Below are 20,531 nucleotides of genomic sequence, written 5' to 3' on the forward strand. Positions count from 1 at the left end.
AATATTGAGCCTCGCTTTATCCCTCCCCCTCTCCTTCCGAGCTAAAATCAACACACCTTCCGCTAACCGAGGGAAGAGAGCCTACTTCGGAAGCTTTGTGTTTTTCAGTGAAGCGATTATCGCAGCCCCCCCATACAGAATGCAAATTCTTTAAAGCGAATTTGTTTACAATGCTCTAATTTTGTTTTGCAGAAACATACTAAACAAAACGCTGGAAGTGCCGGTACGGAGAGCAACAGTTTTAGTCTTTCAGGTCAGTGACCTTGAATCAGAGCTGTTAGAAGATATGTGAGCACTGTGACTGGAGGAATGTGTTGATGATCACGGCCCATTGCTTCACAAGTTACACCATTGTTATAAATGTTAAGATTCAATAACCAGAAATGTTAACAGTTTCCTATCATATCACTCTCCAGAATACAGTAGACTTCACCACAATTCTCTGATGAATAATCATGTTTTTAACAAAACAAAACTAATTTCTAAAATCAACTGGTAACACCAGTTAACATCTCAACATAATCACGACCACATCTCTTCATCCCTAAAACAGACACAGTAGAAAAAGCAGCAGGTACCCCACAGAGCCCAGCTCATCCGTGCATTTTCACATCTTTAGCCCCAAGAGTTCCAATTGGATGATCCATCTCGGTCTTTTCTTGTGGTTCCCAGCATCTCAGATGCTTCAGCCAAATCTTCAGCCAATTTGATTCACTCCATGTGATACCAAGAAATGGTTGGAGACACTGGATACTGCAAAGCTATAGGCCCTGACAACATCCCTGCAATTGTACTGTAGTCTTGTGCTCCAGAATTAACTAGGCCCTAGCCAGACTTTTCCAGTACAGTTACAAATGCTGACATCTACCTGACAATGTGGAAAATTGTCCTGTAAACAAAAAGCAGGATAAATCCAACCCGGCCAATTACCACCCCATCAGTCTCCTCTCGATCATCAGTAAAGTGATGAAAGGTGTTAGTAACAGCGCTATCAAGCAACACCTGCTCAGCAACGCCCAGTTCCACCAGGGCTGTTCAACTCCTGGTCTCATCAAGCCTTGGTTCAAACATGGACTAAAGAGCTGAATTCCAGAGGTGAGGTGAGAGTGACAGCTCTTGACATTAAGGCTGTATTTGACTGAGTGTAGCATCAACAAGCTCAAGTAAAGTTGGACTCTATAGTCTGATTAATCTCAAATGAAAGGGCAGTCATCTAGTATTTTAGTTTTCTACTTGTAACACCAAAGCACCATAATAACAGTGTCACAGGCTGCAAAGGGGTTGAGAAAGGTGCAGAGGTAAAGTTTACAGTTGGCTTGTACATACATACACAAACACACAGGGCGTCAGTTGTGATTCCAAGAAGAGCTGTTTCAGTGTTATTTGAATGGATTCAAATGTGGAGCACCATTAAAGATGGGAACAAAAACAGTAATTACTGGAAATGCTCAGCAGGTCTGACAGCGTCTGTGAAGAAAAAAAATCGAGTCAACATTTCGGATCCAATGATCCTTCATCAGAAAAGATGGGGTTTGGACTTGGGAGGCAGCAAGTTCAAGGACTTTGGAGAAGAAGGGGAGTTTGGAGATGGGAAGGTATTTTGTGAGAATGGTGGAGTCAAGAGGGATTTTACTGAATCAATCTGTGTTGCTCCTGGGTGATGCCCCTTCTATTTCTCACCTTCAGGCCACATCCCCAGTGACAACATTTAAATCAATAGGTGATGCCAACAGATTTACAGGTGAGAGAAACCAGACAGAATTCCAAATACATGAGGGAGGAGGATGAATTTACCTCCAAAGCCCCAATACATCCAAGAAATACCAATCAGGGGGATGGGCAATCAGCAATTACCAGGTGGGGGTAGGGAAAGGAGAGGGAGGAGGAACGAAATGCAGGAACTGAGGCTTTACATGAGGTGCAGAGAGGAAGTCGACAAATGAAGAAGAAGGAGGGTAAGGGGTTGATTTAAGGGGATTGGGAGAAGCTCTAAAAGGATTGAGGAAGAAGCTGCGAGGGAGGAGGGGCAGACCACAAAGTTAAGGCTGCAATTGCTGGAGAATGGGAAGCTGCAAACAGAAGTGCAAGTGTGACTCCAAACAATAGGGGAGAAGAAGGAGGTTGCAAGAGGATGGAGAGAGAGGGTTGCAAACTCTAGAAAGCATTTTAAAGCACTCAAACATTTATTAAATGAAGCAGGAGCGAGGAATGTTTGATGTGCCTGAAGTAACGAATTGCTTGCAAATAAATATGGAATCTCAGAAGGCTGCATAAATTGGAGGGCTACTTTTTGAGGGAAAACATAGTTTAGGGCTTTCTAAAGTGAGGTTGGAATGTGGTTATGGGCTGAGATTTTGGTGTCATGTGCTCTAAGGTAGCTACAATTCACCTCCATCCTGCTGTCATTGGTCCTTTCTCCCTCTTTACCACTCACCAAGGGGTCACAACTCTCACTTCATTTCAAGCCTTGAAATGGGGTTACAGTGGGAAACGTTTGCCAAGTATTGATTGATGGAACCCGCTGGACCAGAAACATTAACTTTGTTTATTCCTTCACAGCTGCTGCTAGACCTGCTGAGCTTTTCCAGCAATTTCGTTTTTGTTCCAGAAATTAGGAATACTGCAGCAAATAACTCACCTCCTGACTTCCCAAAGCCTGTCCACCACCTACAAGGCACAAGTCAGAAGTGCGATGGAATACTCCCCACTTGCCTGGATGGGTGCAGCCCCAACAACACGCAAGAAGCTTTACATCATCCAGGGCAAAGCAGCTGCTTGCTTATCACCACATCCGAAAACAGTTACCCCCTCCATCACCAACACTCAGTAGCAGCATTGTGTATAATCTACAGATGGACTGCAGAAATTCACAGAAGATTCTTAGATAGCACCTTCCAAACTCATAACCACTTCCATCTAGAAGGACAAGGGTAGCAGATACATAGGAGCACTAATACCTGCACGTTTGCCTCTAAGCTGCTCACCATCCTGACTTGGAAATATGCTGACATTCCTTCACGGTCACTGGGTCAAAATCCTGGAATTCCCTCCTTAAAGGCAATGTGCATCAACCACACATACAAACACAGTTCGCCCTGCATGTGGACTGCAGCAGTTCAAGAAGGCAGCTCACCACCACCTTCTCAAGGGCAACTAGGGACAGTCAATAAATGCTGGCCCAGCCAGCAACACCCACGAGTGAATAGAAAAAAAAGGGAATATGTTAGCTGTGACCTCACCAATCTGCAGAAGGCACGATTATGTTGATGGTTCTTCACATTTTTGTTTGGATCAGTTATATTGTCAAAAAAATGTTGGTAATAACTCATGCATGTTGTCATGTGCTAATTTAAACACCATGGTGTCTAGAAAATTAACACTTTATTTGTGTGGTGTGGCTTAAAGTTTAATAGAGGGATGATAATTATTGAGGATGTCAATGGATTCTTCTACTTCTGACTTTTTGTGGGTTCAAATATGCCATGCCATGCATCAATACAAATTCAGAAGGTATTATAGTAGCATAGGCATTACAGTGTATAGGTATTATACTCTGCATCATCCAGTAAATATGTAACTGAAAATGAAAAGAGAACTCATCAAGACCAATAGGCAGACCTTGAAAATCAAAAAATAAAGCTCAAAACTTTTTCTGCAGGACCCCTTGAAAAATAATTTGCTTCCTGGGACAACACCTGAGAAGTGATAACTGTTTAACTTTCAGGTAATCTGAGGGCTGGGATAGGAAGTTTGAATGAACCTAAAAGTAGTTATAAAGGGCACTGATGAGACCATTATACTCCATTTGCCCGATACTTACCTGCTGACAAAACCTAACTATCTTGTATTTTCCTTATTTACTCCTCACAACATATTATGCATTCCAGGATGTTCTTGGAAAAAAAAATGAGCAGTTTTAGCAGATGAAAGCAGGATCCATTTGTGTTATAAATAGTCAGGCAAAGTTCGGCAGTCAATGACTCTGTGCCACTGACCTTACTACAAACCCATGCCTTCCATCAACTGGAAAAACAAGGGTAGCAAAAACATGGGAATACCACATCTTCCAATATTCCCTCCCAGTCACACGTCAACCTGATTTGGAACTATATCGCTGTTTTGTCTGTGGGATGGGCCATATATTCTGTCCCTAGCCACTGACACGCACATTCCATAAGATAATAAACAGCAATAAGTGTGTTGTGTAATTCTGCAATTCTGTGAAACTACCTGTACACAGTTGTGTAAAGACATAAAGGGAAATAGAGGCAAAATCTTTCCACTACATTTTTTATTTTTCTCCAATAGAATTAACAAGGACATAATGGAATGTTACACTCAGAAGGTGTATGCTTGGTAAAACCTCACTACCTAGGAACAGGATGAAAGTTGGGTTTCTTTGCATTGATAAAGACTGATTGGTTTCTGCTGTTGCTTGGAGTTTATCCTGCCAGGAGATCTCTTGTCATGGTTTGTCGCTCTTGGCTAAGCTGCACATCCTCACACATCTACTGAGACTCACCTACAACTCCACCATGACACCCATCACCCAAATACACCTAGGTTGACCCTACTTTCTGCTGCCCTCCACTTTCCCCTTTGGAGTTAATCTTTGTAGCGGCTCAGCTCTGATCAAGTGGTTGAAATTCTGATATTTTTGCCTGCGAATGTTTTTGAAGCTTTTCTCAATTGTGACATTTCAAATATCTCAGTTTATCTCTTGATCTGTGAATAGAACTATTAGCAGATCAGGGTGGGGGAGTTCAAAACTAGGGGACATTTTTTAAGGTGAGAGGAGAAAAATTTAAAAAGGACGAGGGGCAGCTTTTTAACTCAGAGAATTATTTGTATGTGCAAATGAAATGCCAGGGAAAGTGGCGGATATAATGTTTTAAAGACATTTGGATAAGTAAATGAATAGGAAATGTTTGGAGAGAGATGTGTCAAATACAGGCATTTGGGACCAGTTTAGTTTGGGAACATGGTCGAAGTGGAGTGGTTGTATCAAAGGGTCTGTTTCCACGCTGTATGACTCTATGAAAATGTCTCAGCATTCACATTTCAAAGACCTCTGTTTCTTTTTCTCATAGTTCATTTTTTATTCTCTATCTTCCTGAGGTATACAGGACAGTGGAGAGAATGTGGTATCTTGTGAGATTTTCCTTGATAGTTTCGTTAGCTGTTAACACAGCCTTTGCGTATATAAACTTACTAATGGCCATCTCTATCCTTTTAACTTCTTCAGCCATGTTCTGATATCCTTTCTCCAAAACACATGTTTTTTGTCCAGAGTGACTCAATCTTCTTTGATTTTTACTCTAGTTCCTTCTAATTACCATTACTTCTGCCTTTTACATTTTAAACCTTTCTATTTCGGGGTGCCTCCCCGAAATTTTCCCCGTGTCATCAGCACCCTGCTGGATTAATTCTGGGAAAATTTGTTCTGTGCACCACAGATCCAGAGAAAAATGGATGACAGAAAAGGCCATTCAATCTCTGGTGCCAGAACAAACTAGAACAAAAAAGAAACTGACCATTCAAATCCCACCTCCTAACTCTCAGTCTAACCTTTCACCTGTTCTAATGTTTATTGGGCAGAGGCAGATTCCTTCAAAATGAGTTGAGGGTTTCCAACTCAATATCAAGCTGGGCTGCGAATTCCAGGCACCCATTGGGTGAGATTTTCCTCACGTCCCTCTATCAGTTACCTTAACTCTTGTGCCTCCGGTCTCCGCTAGTTGCTTTATCGAATCCCCTCATCACGTTAAAGTCTCTCTTCAGACTCCTCCATTCGAAGGCAAACTACCGCGTCCCCGATTGAATGTTGACGACGGCGCACAGTCTTGCTGTATTCTCCTGAGACGTTATCTGTTACTTCTCTCCCAAGCTAACTCTCACTACTGGACCCCAATACGGACTGTAGATAATCTCACATCATCACAGTCCCTGTTGCAGCTCTGCAACGCTCACAGCTTACACTGGCAAAGAACTCAGGGGCAATAACGACATGGTAGAGACGGCGTATAGCTGACGGACCAGAGCTAATTCAGCCTGAGGTGGGTGAGCAGTTCAGTAGAGCTCATGTGGAGGGAGATAACACGGTGTGGAGCTGGATGTACGCAGCAGGCCAAGCAGCATCAGAGGAGCAGGAAGGCTGACGTTTCGGGCCATTTCTGAAGAAGGGTCTAGGCCCAAAACATCAGCTTTTGTGCTCCTCTGATGCTGCTTGGCCTGCTGCGTTCATCCAGTTCCACACCTTGTTATCTCAGATTCTCCACCATCGGCAGCTCCTGCTATCTCTGAACGATGCGGAAGGGAAACGCGTGCTGTGAGGGATGGACATGGGTTCTTGGAAAGGAGTGGGCTGTATTGTATTGTGGAAACGGATACAAACTGGAATTGAGGCCGCGGACCACCACTCCATCTCCACCCCGCCCCCCCCCCCCCAAGAACTGGAACTAGCAGAGGATTTAGACGCTCTGTGTATTGCGCTCTCTAGACCCATTTATAATGTCCCACCCTCACAATGCATCTGATCGCTTCAGCAGGCTCCGTCAGGAAAGTGTAGGTGGAAGTTAACATGGATCAACCTTATAAACCAACCTTTGTTAACCTGCGAGTAAATTAGCAAAATAAGCCTGATCTCTTCCCCAAATTCTCGCCTAAACTGCGTTTGCCTGTGATGTGACGAGAATGGCTCGATATAGCCAGCTTCCCCGCGTCTGTCAAGCCATCTTTGCAGCTCCCATACCTTCCTTGCATTACACACTTCAGGTGGTAATTTTCAACACATATCTGACTCATTCTGTGATAATGGGGACTGCAGAGAGCTCTCTGATGAAGGGTCTAGGTCCGAAACGTCAGCTTTTGTGCTCCTGAGATGCTGCTTGGCCTGCTGTGTTCATCCAGCTTCACACTTCATTATCTCTGACTCATTCTGCTCAGCAGTCTACACTAGCTCCTCCCTTCACACACATTGCTCCCTTTCCATGATTGGCGATTTGGGGGAAATTGAAATTGCCGGATTTTGAGGAACAAACGTGATCCTCGACATTAAAATAATACCCCAAAGAACTGCGGATGCTGTAAATCAGAAACAAAAGCAAAGTTGCTGGAAAAGTTCAGCAGGTCTGGCAGCATCTGTGAAGGAGAAAACAGAGTTAACGTTTCGGGTCCGGTGACCCTTCCTCAGAACTGATGGTAGCTGGGACACTGTCAGTTTTTGTACAGAAGTTAGGGCGGGAGGGGGGTAAGTAAGGAGTAAATGATGGGTAATTAAGGATACAGTCCAGAGAGAAAAAAAAGTTGGACAGTCAAGGGATTGAGTAAGGATCTGGCCATTAATGGAGACTGTAATGGAGACTCGATATTGAGTCCAGAAGACTGCAGGGTCCCCAAGCGTAAAATGAGGTGTTGTTCTTCCAGCTTAGCCTGAGCTTCACTGGGGCACTGCAGCAAGCCTGAGACAGAGATGTTGGCTTGTGTTGAAGTGGCAGGAAGTTCAAGGTCATTTGTATGGGCAGAATATAGATGTTTTGTGAAGCAGTCACCCAATCTATTCTTCGTTTCCCCAATGTAGAGGGGACCAAATTGTGAGCAGTGAATGCAGTAGACTAGATTGTGTGAAGTGCAGGTGAAGCGCTGCTTTGCCTGGAGGCTATGTTTGGGCCCTTGGATACTGGCTAGAATCGAAGGTGAATGGACCTCTGGAGATTGCAGGGGAAGATCCTGTGGGGCTGTGGTGGGTGTTGGGTGTGAAGATAAAGCAGACTAGGATGTCCCAGAGCAAATGGTCCTTGTGGAAGGTGGAAAAGGGAGGGGAGGGAAGTAAGTATCTGGTGGTGAGCATCTCATTGGAGGTGGTAGAAATGGCAGCTGATGAGCTTATGGATGTGGATGCAGGTGGAATAGTAGGTAGAGACAAGGGAAAGCCTATTGCTGTTGCAGGAGGGAAGAGAGGGAGTGGAGGCAGAACTGTGGGAGATGGGTCGAACCCAGCTGAGGGCCCTGTTTACAACAGTGCCATAGAATCCTGAGTTGAGGAAGAAGGTGGACATTTCGGAGGCTGTCTTGTCAAAGCTAGCATCATGATTTCTGGGGACAGACTGGCCACTAATATTCACTATAAACCCACTGACTCCCACAGTTACCTGGACTATGCATCCTGCTTCAAGTAAAGACCCTATTCCATTCGCCCAGTTCTTCCATCTCCATTGCATGTGTTTCAATGATGCCAATTTAGGATATCTGCTCAGTATGAACTAGTTGGACCGAAGGGTCTGTTTCAATGCTGTACATCTGTACAACTCTCAATACTTTCAGTGATCTGGGTTCCACAAGTCTCTGGGGTAGAGAATTCCAGATATTTACCAGTGAATGAGAGAAGAAATTTCTTCACATTTTAAGTTTAAGTGAAAGTTCCGCTATTCTGTGACTAAGTTCCCATTTTCTCAATACCTACCCTGTCATGGCCCCTCATTGTCAACAGGGTGGAAAGCAGGAAAAACTACAATAGCGCAAAACCAAAGGGTCATTATCGTTCCATTTAAACAGAGAACGGTCATCAACCTAAATATAAACTCAGTTTCCTGACCCCAGCTGAGTATTTCTGAGACTTTCTGTTGCTATTTCAGATTTCTAGCATTCTAAGTAAATTGCTCTTGTGTGACAGGTTCATGGCTTAGCCACTGCAGTGACAGCCAGTTTGTGGGAGCATGGGAGGGGGTGGGTAGGGGTAAGGGTGATAATGAGAGGCATGTGGGGATTACAGTGTCTGGAATTAACTATACAGGGATGTGGGTGGGAATGATTGTATAGAATTGCGATTCTACATATGATTTTAAAGTTAACACCAGCTCTAAAAAGTAATGCACTTTAGCTGGATTATTAGTTCTGGTTAAAGATAGCATATGAAGGGCATTGGTTGAGCACCTGAAATGAATATTTGTGTAGCTTGCAGTCCAGAAGATTGGCTGGTGATAGCAATATTATGGGATCACAGACAAAAGTTTCAGCAGTGGTGTGAGGATGGACAGAGAAGAACAAGATTGTACAATTCATAGGGAAGGCAATGGCATACAGGTAATGACATTGGACAAGTAATCCTGAGGCCCATGTCAATGTTCTGGAGGCATGAATGTAAATCACGTTGTGGCAGAGTTTAAATTTAATTAACAAGTCTGGAATTGAAAGCTAGTTATAAAACTATCATGGCCTGTTGTAAAAACACGTCTAGTTCACTAATGCCTTAGGAAATTTGCCATCCTTCCCTGGTCAGGTTGACAATGTGGTTGATTCTTAATTGCCCTCTGAAATGACCAAGGAAGCCACTCATTTCTAGAGTAATTAGAGATGGATAACAGATATTTACTTCTCATGAAATAAATAATACCAAATGATAGGGGGATTAGTTGTACTTGTTTGTAAATTAATTCCAATGTCCTAATGGAAAAAGAGAACAAGAATGAAACTAATGAATGGAGGTTAGAATTGACCTGAAGCCCAAAATTGATATTGCACATATAAAACATCATGTCCTGTGCATTTGAGAAAATTGGGTACATTCCAGCAGGGAGCATTATTTCTGAATGTGATGGCTTGGATCCTCCCACTATTCAGTTGAAAACAGACAAGCCAGGAGGAATTTAGTGCCCAGTGGGAATGTGGATTTTTGTGGGCTGGAACCTAGAATAAATTGAGACCAAAAGATGGCAAACATAATTCACCTTTTCTTATCAGTGATCGTGGTAGTAGGATGAAGGCATTCAGTTTCACCCCTCCATTCTGCCTTTTAAATAGGTTATTATTCATTACATCTCATCCCAATTTCTCTGCCTTGGCTCTGTAACTTGTAGTACCCTTTTGTAACCAATATGATAAATATGAATTTTGAAGCTTTTAATTGACTACCGCTGGGAGGGAATCAAGTACCTCACCAGGGAAAAATCAGAAACCAGGTGAAAACAGCATACAGAGTGTACTGCCACACCAATGCCGCACTCACCCATTCCCATGACCACGTTGTGCCTCAAGTGTAGCAGAGCCTGCAGTAGCTGTATTGGACTGAACAGCCACCAATGGATTCATCCTGAGAATGGAACAGTCAACCTCGTCTGCAAAGGTCCACCGATGATGACGACCTACTGAGTTGTGGATGACTCTCAAAAATGGAAAGGCGATCCTACCAGCCCTAATGGGTCTTGACACTGCATGGACCCAGATGGAACTATATAAAATTGTCTCCTTTAAAGTCACATCCCATGAACAAATGCCTATTTAAAGAGGTGATTGCAAACAATCATCTAGATGACACAGACTGAATATTATCAGCTTGCACACAAATGTTAGCTTCAGTGCCCAACTCTTCCAAGGAGAAGCAATATAGACAGAAAGCATTTTTGAGGCAGATACTTGGGTCACAGGAAGGAATATAACTATAGCAAATGATAATAGTGGGACAAATCAGAAAACAGCATAAGTAAATGAATAAGTTTCAGAGATAGTAGGAACTGCAGATGCCTGAGAATCTGAGATAACAAGGTGTAGAGCTGGATGAACACAACAGGCCAAGCAGCATCAGAGAAGCAGGAAGGCTGATGTTTCGGGCCTAGACCCTTCTTCAGAAATGGCAGCTGAGTCAAGGAAAGGGCATTTCAGAGAACACAAGGTCATCATTCAAAACAGGAGTGGTTACACCCAACTTCAGTTTATCACTACATTCTCACCCCTTGTGATCCAAGTCATACATCTCTAGGCACTGTTTATTATTTATTTAGGTTCTTCATCTGCAATGACTGGCATTGTGACCAAAGTACGTATTTATATAGTTCAGTTATGGAGAGGTTGGGACTGTTTTCCTTGCAGAGGAGATTTGATAGAAATGAATCAGGTGGGGCCAGATTAGATAGGGACAAACTGTTCCTATTGGTAGAATCAAGAGCCACAGGACACCGAGTTAGGAGAATTAGCAAAATAAATAAGCGTGACACGAAGAAAAACTTTTCACACTGTGACTGGTTAACTGACAGAAAGCAAAGGGTGGGTATAAATAGGCGTCTTTCTGGTTGGCGATCAGTGTTGGGACCCCAATTATTTTCAATATGCATGGATGATTTAAGGTTAGGTACTAAGTGTAATGTGTCAAAGCTCATAGATGAAACTAAAATGAGTGGTAGAGCAAGGTGCGCAGAGGACACTGAAAGTCTGCAAAGCGATATAGATTGGTTAAGTGAGTGGGTAAGGGTCTGGCAGATAGAGGACATTGTTGGTAAATGTGAGGTCATCCATTTTGCTAGGAATAACACTAAAATGGATTGTTATTATTTAAATGGTGAAAGATTGCAGCATGCTGCTGTGCAGGTGGACCTGGGTGTCCTTGTGCATGAACCACAACAAGTTAGTTTGTAGGTGCAATAGGCAATTGAGAAGGCAAATGGAATATTGTCCTTCATTGTTACAGGGATGGCGCTTAAAAACAGGGAGCTTATGCTGCAGCTGTATAGGGTGCTGATGAGGCCACACCTGGAGTACCGTTTACAGTTTGGTCTTCTTTTTGGAGAAAATGTAATGGCACTTGAGAATATGCAGAGCAGGTTCACTGCTGATTCTGGAGTTGAGAGGGTTGGTTTATGAGGAAAGATTGAGTGGACTGGGACTATTTTCATTGGAATATAGAAGAATAAGGGAGAAGTCTTACTGGAACCTATAAAATTACGAAGGAAATAGATAAGGTAGAAGCAGGGAGGTTGTTTCCACTTGCAGGTGAAACTAGAACTAGGGGCATAACCTTAAGATAGGGAGGAGCAGATTTAGGACTGAGTTGAGGAGGTATGTCTTCACGCAAATCTGTGGAATTCCCTGCCCATTGAATGTGTTTAAGGCAAAGGTAGATAGGTAGATTTTTGTACAGTTGAGGAATAAAGGGTTATGGTGATCGAGCAGGTATGCGGAGCTGAATCCATGAAAAGATCAGCCATGATTTTACGCAATAGCAGAAAAGACGTGAGAGGCCAGGTAGCTCCTATTTCTGATTATGTTCTAAGATCTGGAAAGTGCTGTCTGAGAATATGGTGGAGGTAGGATCAATAAAGGCTTCCAGGAGGGAAGTAAAATCTCTTGGACACAAAGCTAGAGAAGGGTCGGGATACCCACACAGGCGCGACGTATCGAATGAACTTCCGTTTGTTACATTACAACACAATGCGCAGCCATTTGGTCAGGGATAGAACGTGCCTGCCAGAAACAAGTGGGAGGACATTTGGAAAGTGAATGTCTGCTGTCAGCATGCGTGTCGAAGGAACAACACGCATTATTGGATTTGGAAGCTAATCGAGTGAATATGAAGTAACCGGTCGTAGATTTGGTTGAGGAAGAGGGGGAAATCACGTGTGTATATGACCTCAGGTTGGGCTCCACCCCACAATGCGCAGAAGATGCAGCAGGAACAATAGAGCAAGCAAGCTGCATTTGTAACACTTGCTGCAGCGTCGCATGGGTGAGTACATAGACTGCAGTAAATGCATCTCTTTCAGTCCTGCCCTTTAAGTTTCGCTTTTGCACAATTAGGACGTGGCTATATCCAACGTCAAGAAAAAGCAAAACAGGGGGCACCTCAGCCAGGAGAAGGTGCTGTATTTCTTGTTTAGGTGCTGTGCCCCGGAGGAATCCGAAACAACTTTAACTGGAGCTGAAACGCACTGAATTGACTCACTTTCCTGAAGGATGCAACAGCGCACTCTGTAATCACGATGTAGGAGTTACAAGTAATGACAAAACCGATCTCCTTGTTACGTCCATATACAGAATTGGCTTAAATCCTGCATTTGACTGTCCCCTGCCGAGGCTGGTGCGACTGGACACCACCCAGTGTGCACGGCAGGTTCCTGCTGGATAGAAACCCGGCCTCAGTGGCCGCGCTCCCCTGCCGCTTGCTTGGTATATTCACCAGGCCAGGAAGTGGTGAGCTACTTCCTACCCGGAGGCACTGAACGACCGATCTTCAAGCCGAACTTTCGCTCCTACTTGACTGGATGTGTCTGCCTAGCCTCGCTTCTGCCCACCCTCACCCGTTCTCCCTCCACCTACCCTCCCTCACCTATTTTAAGTCGCGCCTGAAAACCGACCTCTTTGACCAAGCTTCACGGAATTTCAGCCAGTATGTGGTTCGCTTTGTTTGAGCGCAGCTCCTGTAACTATCCCCCCCCCCGCGGTATGATTGTGTGGTGGTATGATGTCGAAGGCGCTGTGGAAATTGTTGTTGCATAGGCTAAGCCCACTCCCCTTTGTCAAACCTGTCCGTTTCTAACATTAGACTGTGTTCCTGCCCCAGTGCCTCTCACCCCAGCAACCAGCCGTTTGTCCTTTGGCGGTGTTCCTCTGCCCCAGGAGGCACTCAGCCCCTGAAATACATCCCTCTACCCTAGGTTCGCTGTCAGGCCCTGGGGAGCCTGACCCTGACCCTAGCCCTAACCCTAACCCTCCCTCAATGACTTCCCTAAATGCTTAGAGACAGAAAGAAAATGCAAGTGCTGGAATCCAGCTAGACAAACACAGCAGGGCCAGGCAACATCTGGAGGAAAGGAGCATTCAATGTTTTGGGTAAAATCACTCCTTTGCTCCACATGCTGCCTGGCTGGCTGTGTTCTAACACCCTGCTTAAATGGTTTCCGCCTATTTGGAGATGAATTAGGAGCAGTAGGACATTCGGCCCCTCGAGTCTCTTGCGCCCGCTTTGACCGATGGCTATCAAACTGCAGGCAGCATGTGATTGACAGGTGTCACCGCCCCACCCCCACGATGATTGACAGGGGGTGGAGCTGACGTCACATGGGCGGGGTCGGGATGGCGCGACACGCTGTGATTGACAGCTGGGTTGCCGGGCATGCGCGCTGAGGCTGATCTGGTAACCTAGGCGCCGAGTGGGCCTGAGATCTCGGCGGGCCCCGAGGGGCCTTTTACGGGTAAACCCCGGGCTCCGCCGTGTGACCGTCAGATCGGGCAGCGGTGAGAGCAGTCACTCGCATTGGGCGAGAGGTTGGCAGCGGCCTAGATGGAACCACTGCTTCGCCGATCTGAGCTCACCGGCCCTTCTCCTGGGGGACAACCGTCTGCACCGCCTCCCTTCACCCACCCTGCCCAAAGGCCTGTTTCGCCCCCTCCCCTACCCCCCCTCGTATCTTGAGGCCCCCTACGCACCTCGCTCCCCCACCCCTTGTCTCTTCTGGCGCCCCCACCTCCCCGTCCCCACCTCCTCTTCCGCCCCCTCCCCACCTCCTCCACCGCTCTTTTCCGCCCCCTCCCCAAGTCCCTTCTACCCCTGCCACCCCGTCCCCTTTTGACCGCCTCCCCCTTCACCACTCCCTCCCTCTATTTCCCTCATCTGTGTGGTCCGCCTGCCTCCTTTTCCATGACCCCCTCCACATCTCCACCCTACCCCTTCCAAAATCATCTTTCCCCTCTTTGGCTGTACACTGTCTGAACTGCCAAACTGTTTTAAGATCATTTTCAGCCCATTTCCAAGTATCTGTCAAATCTGTCCAGTGTTACTTCTCGATAGTGTGTGCAAACCATTACTTTACAGAGTTAAGAAATGACTAGCATGACCCAAGTGAGTTTTGCACCCCAGTTTTATGCAATCAGACATGAGCCTATGCCCGCTTAGGTTCAGCCAAATGGGGCTAGTCTGTTGTCATCTGCATGGTGCTGCTGATTGAGCTTAAAACAAGAGCAAGGATTAATTATAGTTTTTCTGGATAGGATTATTTGCATGGATTTTTTATGTTCATTTTTGCTGCAACTTGAATTGTTTAGACTGTATGTAACTATGAATTTAGCTCTCTACTAAAGTATTTTTGGTTAATTTTGGAGTATATCCTGTAGTTAATCTCTGTCTTTTTGTGCTCTTAGGACTTAGAGACCTGCCCAGTGCTCTAATTTTAAAGAACTACCACTCCTTCAGCCTTTGAGTGCCAAGTGGCCTACAACAAGTGTTCAGGATCGTGTTACGTAGAGAGCCTGGCTCTTCACTTTCTACTCTGTACAAATCGTCCAATTAACATTCAGCAGTCAATTGCATGTTTAATCCCGGTATTTGGATCCACGGGAGCTATGAACCAAAACCAGCTGGATCCTCAGCTCCAGGTCACCCATACCCCGAAGCCCTCTGCTGGCATTCTTGCCAGTGCTGACGAGAAAGTTCATTCCACTGTTACCTCTCCTGCAAGTGGTTCAGCTGCCAGCCATTCTCCTACCACTGGTTCGGGGTTGACGCAGAGTGTGTCCAGTCCTGGCACCTACATCCAGATTCCAATCAATGCTGAAGTTCGGTGGATCTCCACGTTCTCGTTGCCTACGGCAGTTCAACACAAGATCTTTGGAGGAGCCAACAACCTGCCCAAGGGTGGGGAATGCAGCAAACCCACCACAGCCATTTATATCTACCCAGTCAACCCAGTGAAGGTGACTGAGGCAAATCGTCTTTTGCCTTTGGCGCCCAAACCGTTAACGCAGACCCGGGGAGCTAGCGGGGGGACTGTTCCAGCTCAGGAAACATCCACTGCCTCACCGGTGGCCAAGGTGTTGAGCAAAGAATCTTCAGGAAGACACACCAAAGTGAGCAGAGCAAGCAAGGCATGTACTCCCACTCCCACTCCCACTCCTACGCCTGTTTCTGTAAAATTTTGTGACAATTTGGCTTCTCAGGTGCTGAAGACATTTGTGAGGCAGCAAGCAAAGGGCGCCAGCATGGATAGTTTGATGAAGGCTTACTCCAACAGCCCGCTAGAAACCAAGCTTGGGAGTTCATTCAAAGACAATGCACTGCTTCTCTTTGATGGACAGCTATATTTCCTGGCCCAAAAGGGCATTGAGATTCCCACTGGTGCTGAAAAAGGATGGCAGCCTGTAAGGAAATCAAAGGTGGTCAGTGCTGAGGAAGAGAGGCTGGCCCAGAGGATTGAGGGTGGTCATGCCTCGCTTAACGCATCAAACACCAGACAGGATGCTGATTTGCCTGACAGAAGCCATGAACGTGACACGAAAAGAAAAGAAAAGCGAGTAAAGAGAAACAAATGTTCAAATACAACTTGTGGGATGGATGTAGGTGACCACGACACAAGTGCGCATCCAGTTGAGAATGGGTCGAATCTGGGACAAGAGGTGAAAAGTTTTGAAAAGACATGCGTGATGTTTGTACTTGTACAGAAGGGTGCCATGGGACCATTCAGCCAGTGATCATAATTATGAGCTTTTGTTACAATGGGAGCCCATTGTTGTAATGGATGATGTGATTGCTTAACAATCCCTGTTCTTGCCAGTCAATGCAAATAGTAACCTTGGACAAACAACTATTCTTCACTACAGGATGTTGTTATCCATCTAATTCATGTGTGGGCAGTGGGTGTTAAGGTGACTGGTAGAACAAGGATTTTAAAACTGCTTTAATGAGTGCTTTTTGAGGTGTGGTAATCTTTCTGGTATCAGAAGTGTTACATGTAGCATTGTTGGGTGCTCGGCAAATTGTTGAAGCCACATTTAACTACTCCTTCACTGCTATATTCTTAAATCAGCTACTGGGGGAAAATTATCAAATGTGCAATATCAGTTCAAAAATAATGTTCTTTCCAAAAAGCCACTGTTAACATTTAATGATCTTGGAGTGCCATCTGCTGGCAATTTCAGTCTGGACTTACAATAAGCTAGAATTGAGCATTGTGCTTAGCCAGTGCTGTAAGGGTTTGGAGGTTGTACTGCTGTGTTGTGATCATCAGCTGATGTTAGCGTGGACAGGCCCAGTATTGAGTGATGTGGAGGTTTTCAGTGTATTTGCATAAATTGGCTGTTGTCTACATCTGCGTTGGTGAAGAACATCAAAGAAGCTTGCTTTTTATTCAATACCGAACAGCTGTTTTCCATAGCTGCAGCAAAAATGTTTTTGAGTTATATTCCCAATCTCTAAATGTAACAGTTCCATTAAAGCTTTTTTGATTATTTCTAAACCTAACCACCTCATTGTGGTAAACAAATTGCTGGAGAAACTCTGGTGTTCTGACAGGATCTGTGCAGAGAAAGCAGTGTTAATTCCTAGCTTTCCATGTTTTAAAAAAAACTAGAACTTTTTTTGTTTTTCTGTCTCAAATAGATTTTGTACTTACCTGTTTTTACATTCATGTCCCCACTCACCTTATTGATGTCCTTTCATAATTTAGTGTCCCACTCGCATTACTTATTACAAATGACAATTACATATATCATTAGGTATAGTGAAGCCAGTGGATTGTTCCTTGTGGGATGCTACTAGACAATAATTTCTGATTTGACACATCTATTTCCTGTCTGGTCCATAAACTTCCTTCAGTTTTGTGTCTTGGCTAGCAATCTTGAACTTTGAATCTTACTGGAATATTTTCTGGGAGTCTGTGTAGTCACATTCATAAGCACCCAACATTTTACTCAAATGAGCATAATTGCATTTTAGTTAGAGATTCCAATATACTCGCCATGACAAATTTATGACTATAAACATTCCCTTTCTAAATAATGGAGTCATATTCAAATTTGCAGTTGAAACAGTTAACAAATCAAGAAGACTGTAAGATTTTGACATTTTCAGTTTCCCCATTTCTTTAAAACCTGGAGGTGGAAACCATTGCATCCTGGGAGATTGCCTATCTCTAGTCATATAATTTTAGAAAGCCCTTCTCGCTACAATTTTAATGGATTTCGGTCCTTGATGGTTTATTAGTTTCCCTGGAATGTTCTGTTGCTGTTCTATGATTAACATATACTAATTGATCAACAAGACAGTGCTAATGTATTTTAATTTGCTGTATTAATACCATCTGTTTTTAAATGGCTACCATTATCCTTGACTGCCCTTTGTGCCCCCTCCACCCAGTATAACCAAAAAATACTTCTGTTAGCCTCCATTATTACTTTTGTCTTCCCTTGCTTCAATATTTCAAATTCCCTGGATCTGCACGATTTTGTGTACTTCCCGATGCTGTTTCTGTTCATCAAGTTTAGTTATGGCTTTTTTTATTTGACACCTTTGGAGGAGCGTACTGGCTTTGTATTAAGCTGGAATTATTTTTTAGTATCTCCTGCAAGCAATTCATTTGTAAGTTTCTCCATAACTAGGTTTTATCAGATTTTATGCAAACACCTCTGTTTCAATCTGTTGAAATGTTGGTTGTTGGCATCTGAGTTGTTTTTCTTTTCAAATCAAACATTCATTTTTTTAACATTATAGTTGAATAATAACTGGTTCTAAAGCAAGGCTAGCTCATTAAAGAGTAGTAGATGTTGTTTACTTGGACTTTTGTAAAGCCTTTGATAAAATTCTGTATGGTGGACTAATTAATAAAGTTAGATCACATGGGATTCGGGGTGAGCATGCCAATTGGATATAACATTGGCTCTACGGTAGGAGCCAGAAAGTGGTGGAGGGTTATATTTCAGACTGGTGGCCTTTGACCAGCAGTGTTTCACAGGTATTGATACTGAGTCCAATTTTGTTTGTCATTTATATAAATGATTTGGATGAGCATATAGGACCTGTGGTTAGTAAGTTTGCAGAGGCATCAAAATTGTTGGTAGGACAATGGAGAGGCTTGTTCAAGATTAAGAAGAAATCTGGATCAATTGATTTGATCTGTTGTCATGTGTATCTAAGTACAGTGAAAAGCTTTGTTTGCAAGCCATACAGGCAGATCATAGTAAGCACATTGTGCATATTGTAGGCTGAAAAAATACTTGGACAGAATGAGGCGTACAGATTACACTGTACAGGAAGTGTGTGAAGCAAGGTTGAGGACAATTTAAAAAAAAATGAAATAGAGGGAGAAGGATTTAAGAATGCGGGTAAGCTAACCAGTAATATAAAAGGAGATTGCAGGAGCTTCTTTAGATATATAAAAGGCAAAAGTGGCCGTTGGACCACCGGAAAATGATATTGGAGATGTAGTAATGGGAGACAAAGAAATGGCAGAGGAACTGGGCAAGTACGTTGTGTCAGTCTTCACAGTGGAAGGCACAAGGAACATCCCAAACATTCAAGAGAGTCAGGGTGTTGGGGGCAGGGGGCAGAGGTGTGTATGGTGGCCATCACCAAGGAGAAGGTGCTAGAAAGACTGAAAGATCTGAAGGTGGATAAATCACATGGACCAGTTAGACTACATGCCAGAGTTCTGAAGGAGATAGATAATGGAAGTGTTAGGATTATCTTCCAGGAAACACTGCAGTCAGGGAGGGTTCCTGAGGACTGGAAAATCACTAATGTAACACCCCTGTTTAAAGCTAGTTAGACAAGAGATGGAAAGTTAAAGGCCAATTAGCCTAATCTTGGTCGTTACGAAGACTATGGAGCCCATTGTGAAGGATGATATTTCTGAATACTTGGAAGTGCATTGTAAAATAGGGCAAAGTTAGCATAGTTTCATCAAGGGGAGGTCATGCCTGACAAATCTTATAGAATTCTTTGAGAGGGTAATGAGCAGGTTAGACAAAGGAGAGCCAGTGGATGTTATCTACTTGAACTTCCAGAAGGCCTTTGATGATGTACCGCACAGGAGGCTGCTGAGTAAGCTCAGGACCCGTGGTGTTAGAGGCAAGGTACTAGCATGGATAGAAGATTGACTGGCAGAAGGCAGAGAGCAGGGGAAAAAGGGTCCTTCTCAGAATGGCAGCCAGTGACTAGTGTTCTGCAAGGTCAGTGCTGGGACCCAACTTTTTATACATTAATGATCTAGATGAAGGAACTGAGGGAATTCTGGCTAAGTTTGCAGATGATACAAAGATAGGTGGAGGGATAGGCAGTGTTGACGAGGTGTGGAGGCTGCAGAAGGATTCAGTTAGGTTAGGAGAGTGGGTAAAAGACGTGGCAGATAGAGTACAATGTGGGAAAGTGCAAGGTTATGCACTTTGGCAGGATGAATAGAGGCGTAGATTGCTTTCTAGATGGGGATAAAATTCAGAAATCTGAAGTGCAAAGGGGCTTGGGAGCCCTGGCCCAGGATTCTCTGAAGATGACCTTGCACGTTGAGTCAGTAGTTATGAAGGCAAATACAATGTTGGCATTTATTTTGAGAGGATTAGAATATAAAAGCAGGGACGTACTTCTGAGGCTTTACAAGGTTCTGGTCAGATCACATTTAGCGTACTGTGAGCAATTATGGGCCCCATACCTCATGGAGGATGTACTGGCCGTGGAGTGGGTCTAGAAGACTTTCACGAAAATGATCGCAGGAATGAAAGGCTTAATATATGACAAATGTCTAAGGACTCTGGGTCTATACTTGATGGAATTTAGAAGGATGAGGGGGATCTAATTGAAACTTAAAGAATATTGGACAGTCTAGACAGAGTGGATATTGTGTGGGTGAAGGACCCAAAGCCACAACTTTAAAGGGAAGATTCTTTGGGACAAAGATGAAGGGAAACTTGTGGTGAATCTGTGGAATTCATTGCCACAGAAGGCTGGGGAAGTCGTCATTGAGTCTGTTTGGCTATCAAGGGGATCGAAGGTTGCGGGGAGA

At 44.1% G+C, this 20,531-nt stretch overlaps 1 protein-coding gene across 5 annotated transcripts in view; it reads left to right on the top strand.

Annotated features, from left to right (window-relative positions):
• The first annotated feature begins 12,437 nt into the window (after positions 1-12,437).
• LOC125462987 (uncharacterized) overlaps positions 12,438-20,531 on the top strand; it is a 28,216-nt gene continuing 20,122 nt past the window's right edge. Inside the window, exons 1-2 of one of the 5 annotated variants that reach the window (XM_048553561.2) lie at positions 12,438-12,493; positions 14,905-16,155. In XM_048553561.2, the coding sequence (XP_048409518.2) occupies positions 15,106-16,155 (1,050 nt within the window). In that variant the 5' untranslated portion in view covers positions 12,438-12,493; positions 14,905-15,105. Of the gene's footprint in view, positions 12,494-13,056; positions 13,154-13,890; positions 14,002-14,312; positions 14,606-14,904; positions 16,156-20,531 lie in introns of those variants that run through there. The other 4 variants (XM_048553563.2, XM_048553560.2, XM_048553559.2 and 1 more) reach the window with 4 other exon arrangements.

This window comes from Stegostoma tigrinum, chromosome 21 (assembly GCF_030684315.1).
Source record: "Stegostoma tigrinum isolate sSteTig4 chromosome 21, sSteTig4.hap1, whole genome shotgun sequence".
Lineage (NCBI taxonomy): Eukaryota > Metazoa > Chordata > Chondrichthyes > Orectolobiformes > Stegostomatidae > Stegostoma > Stegostoma tigrinum.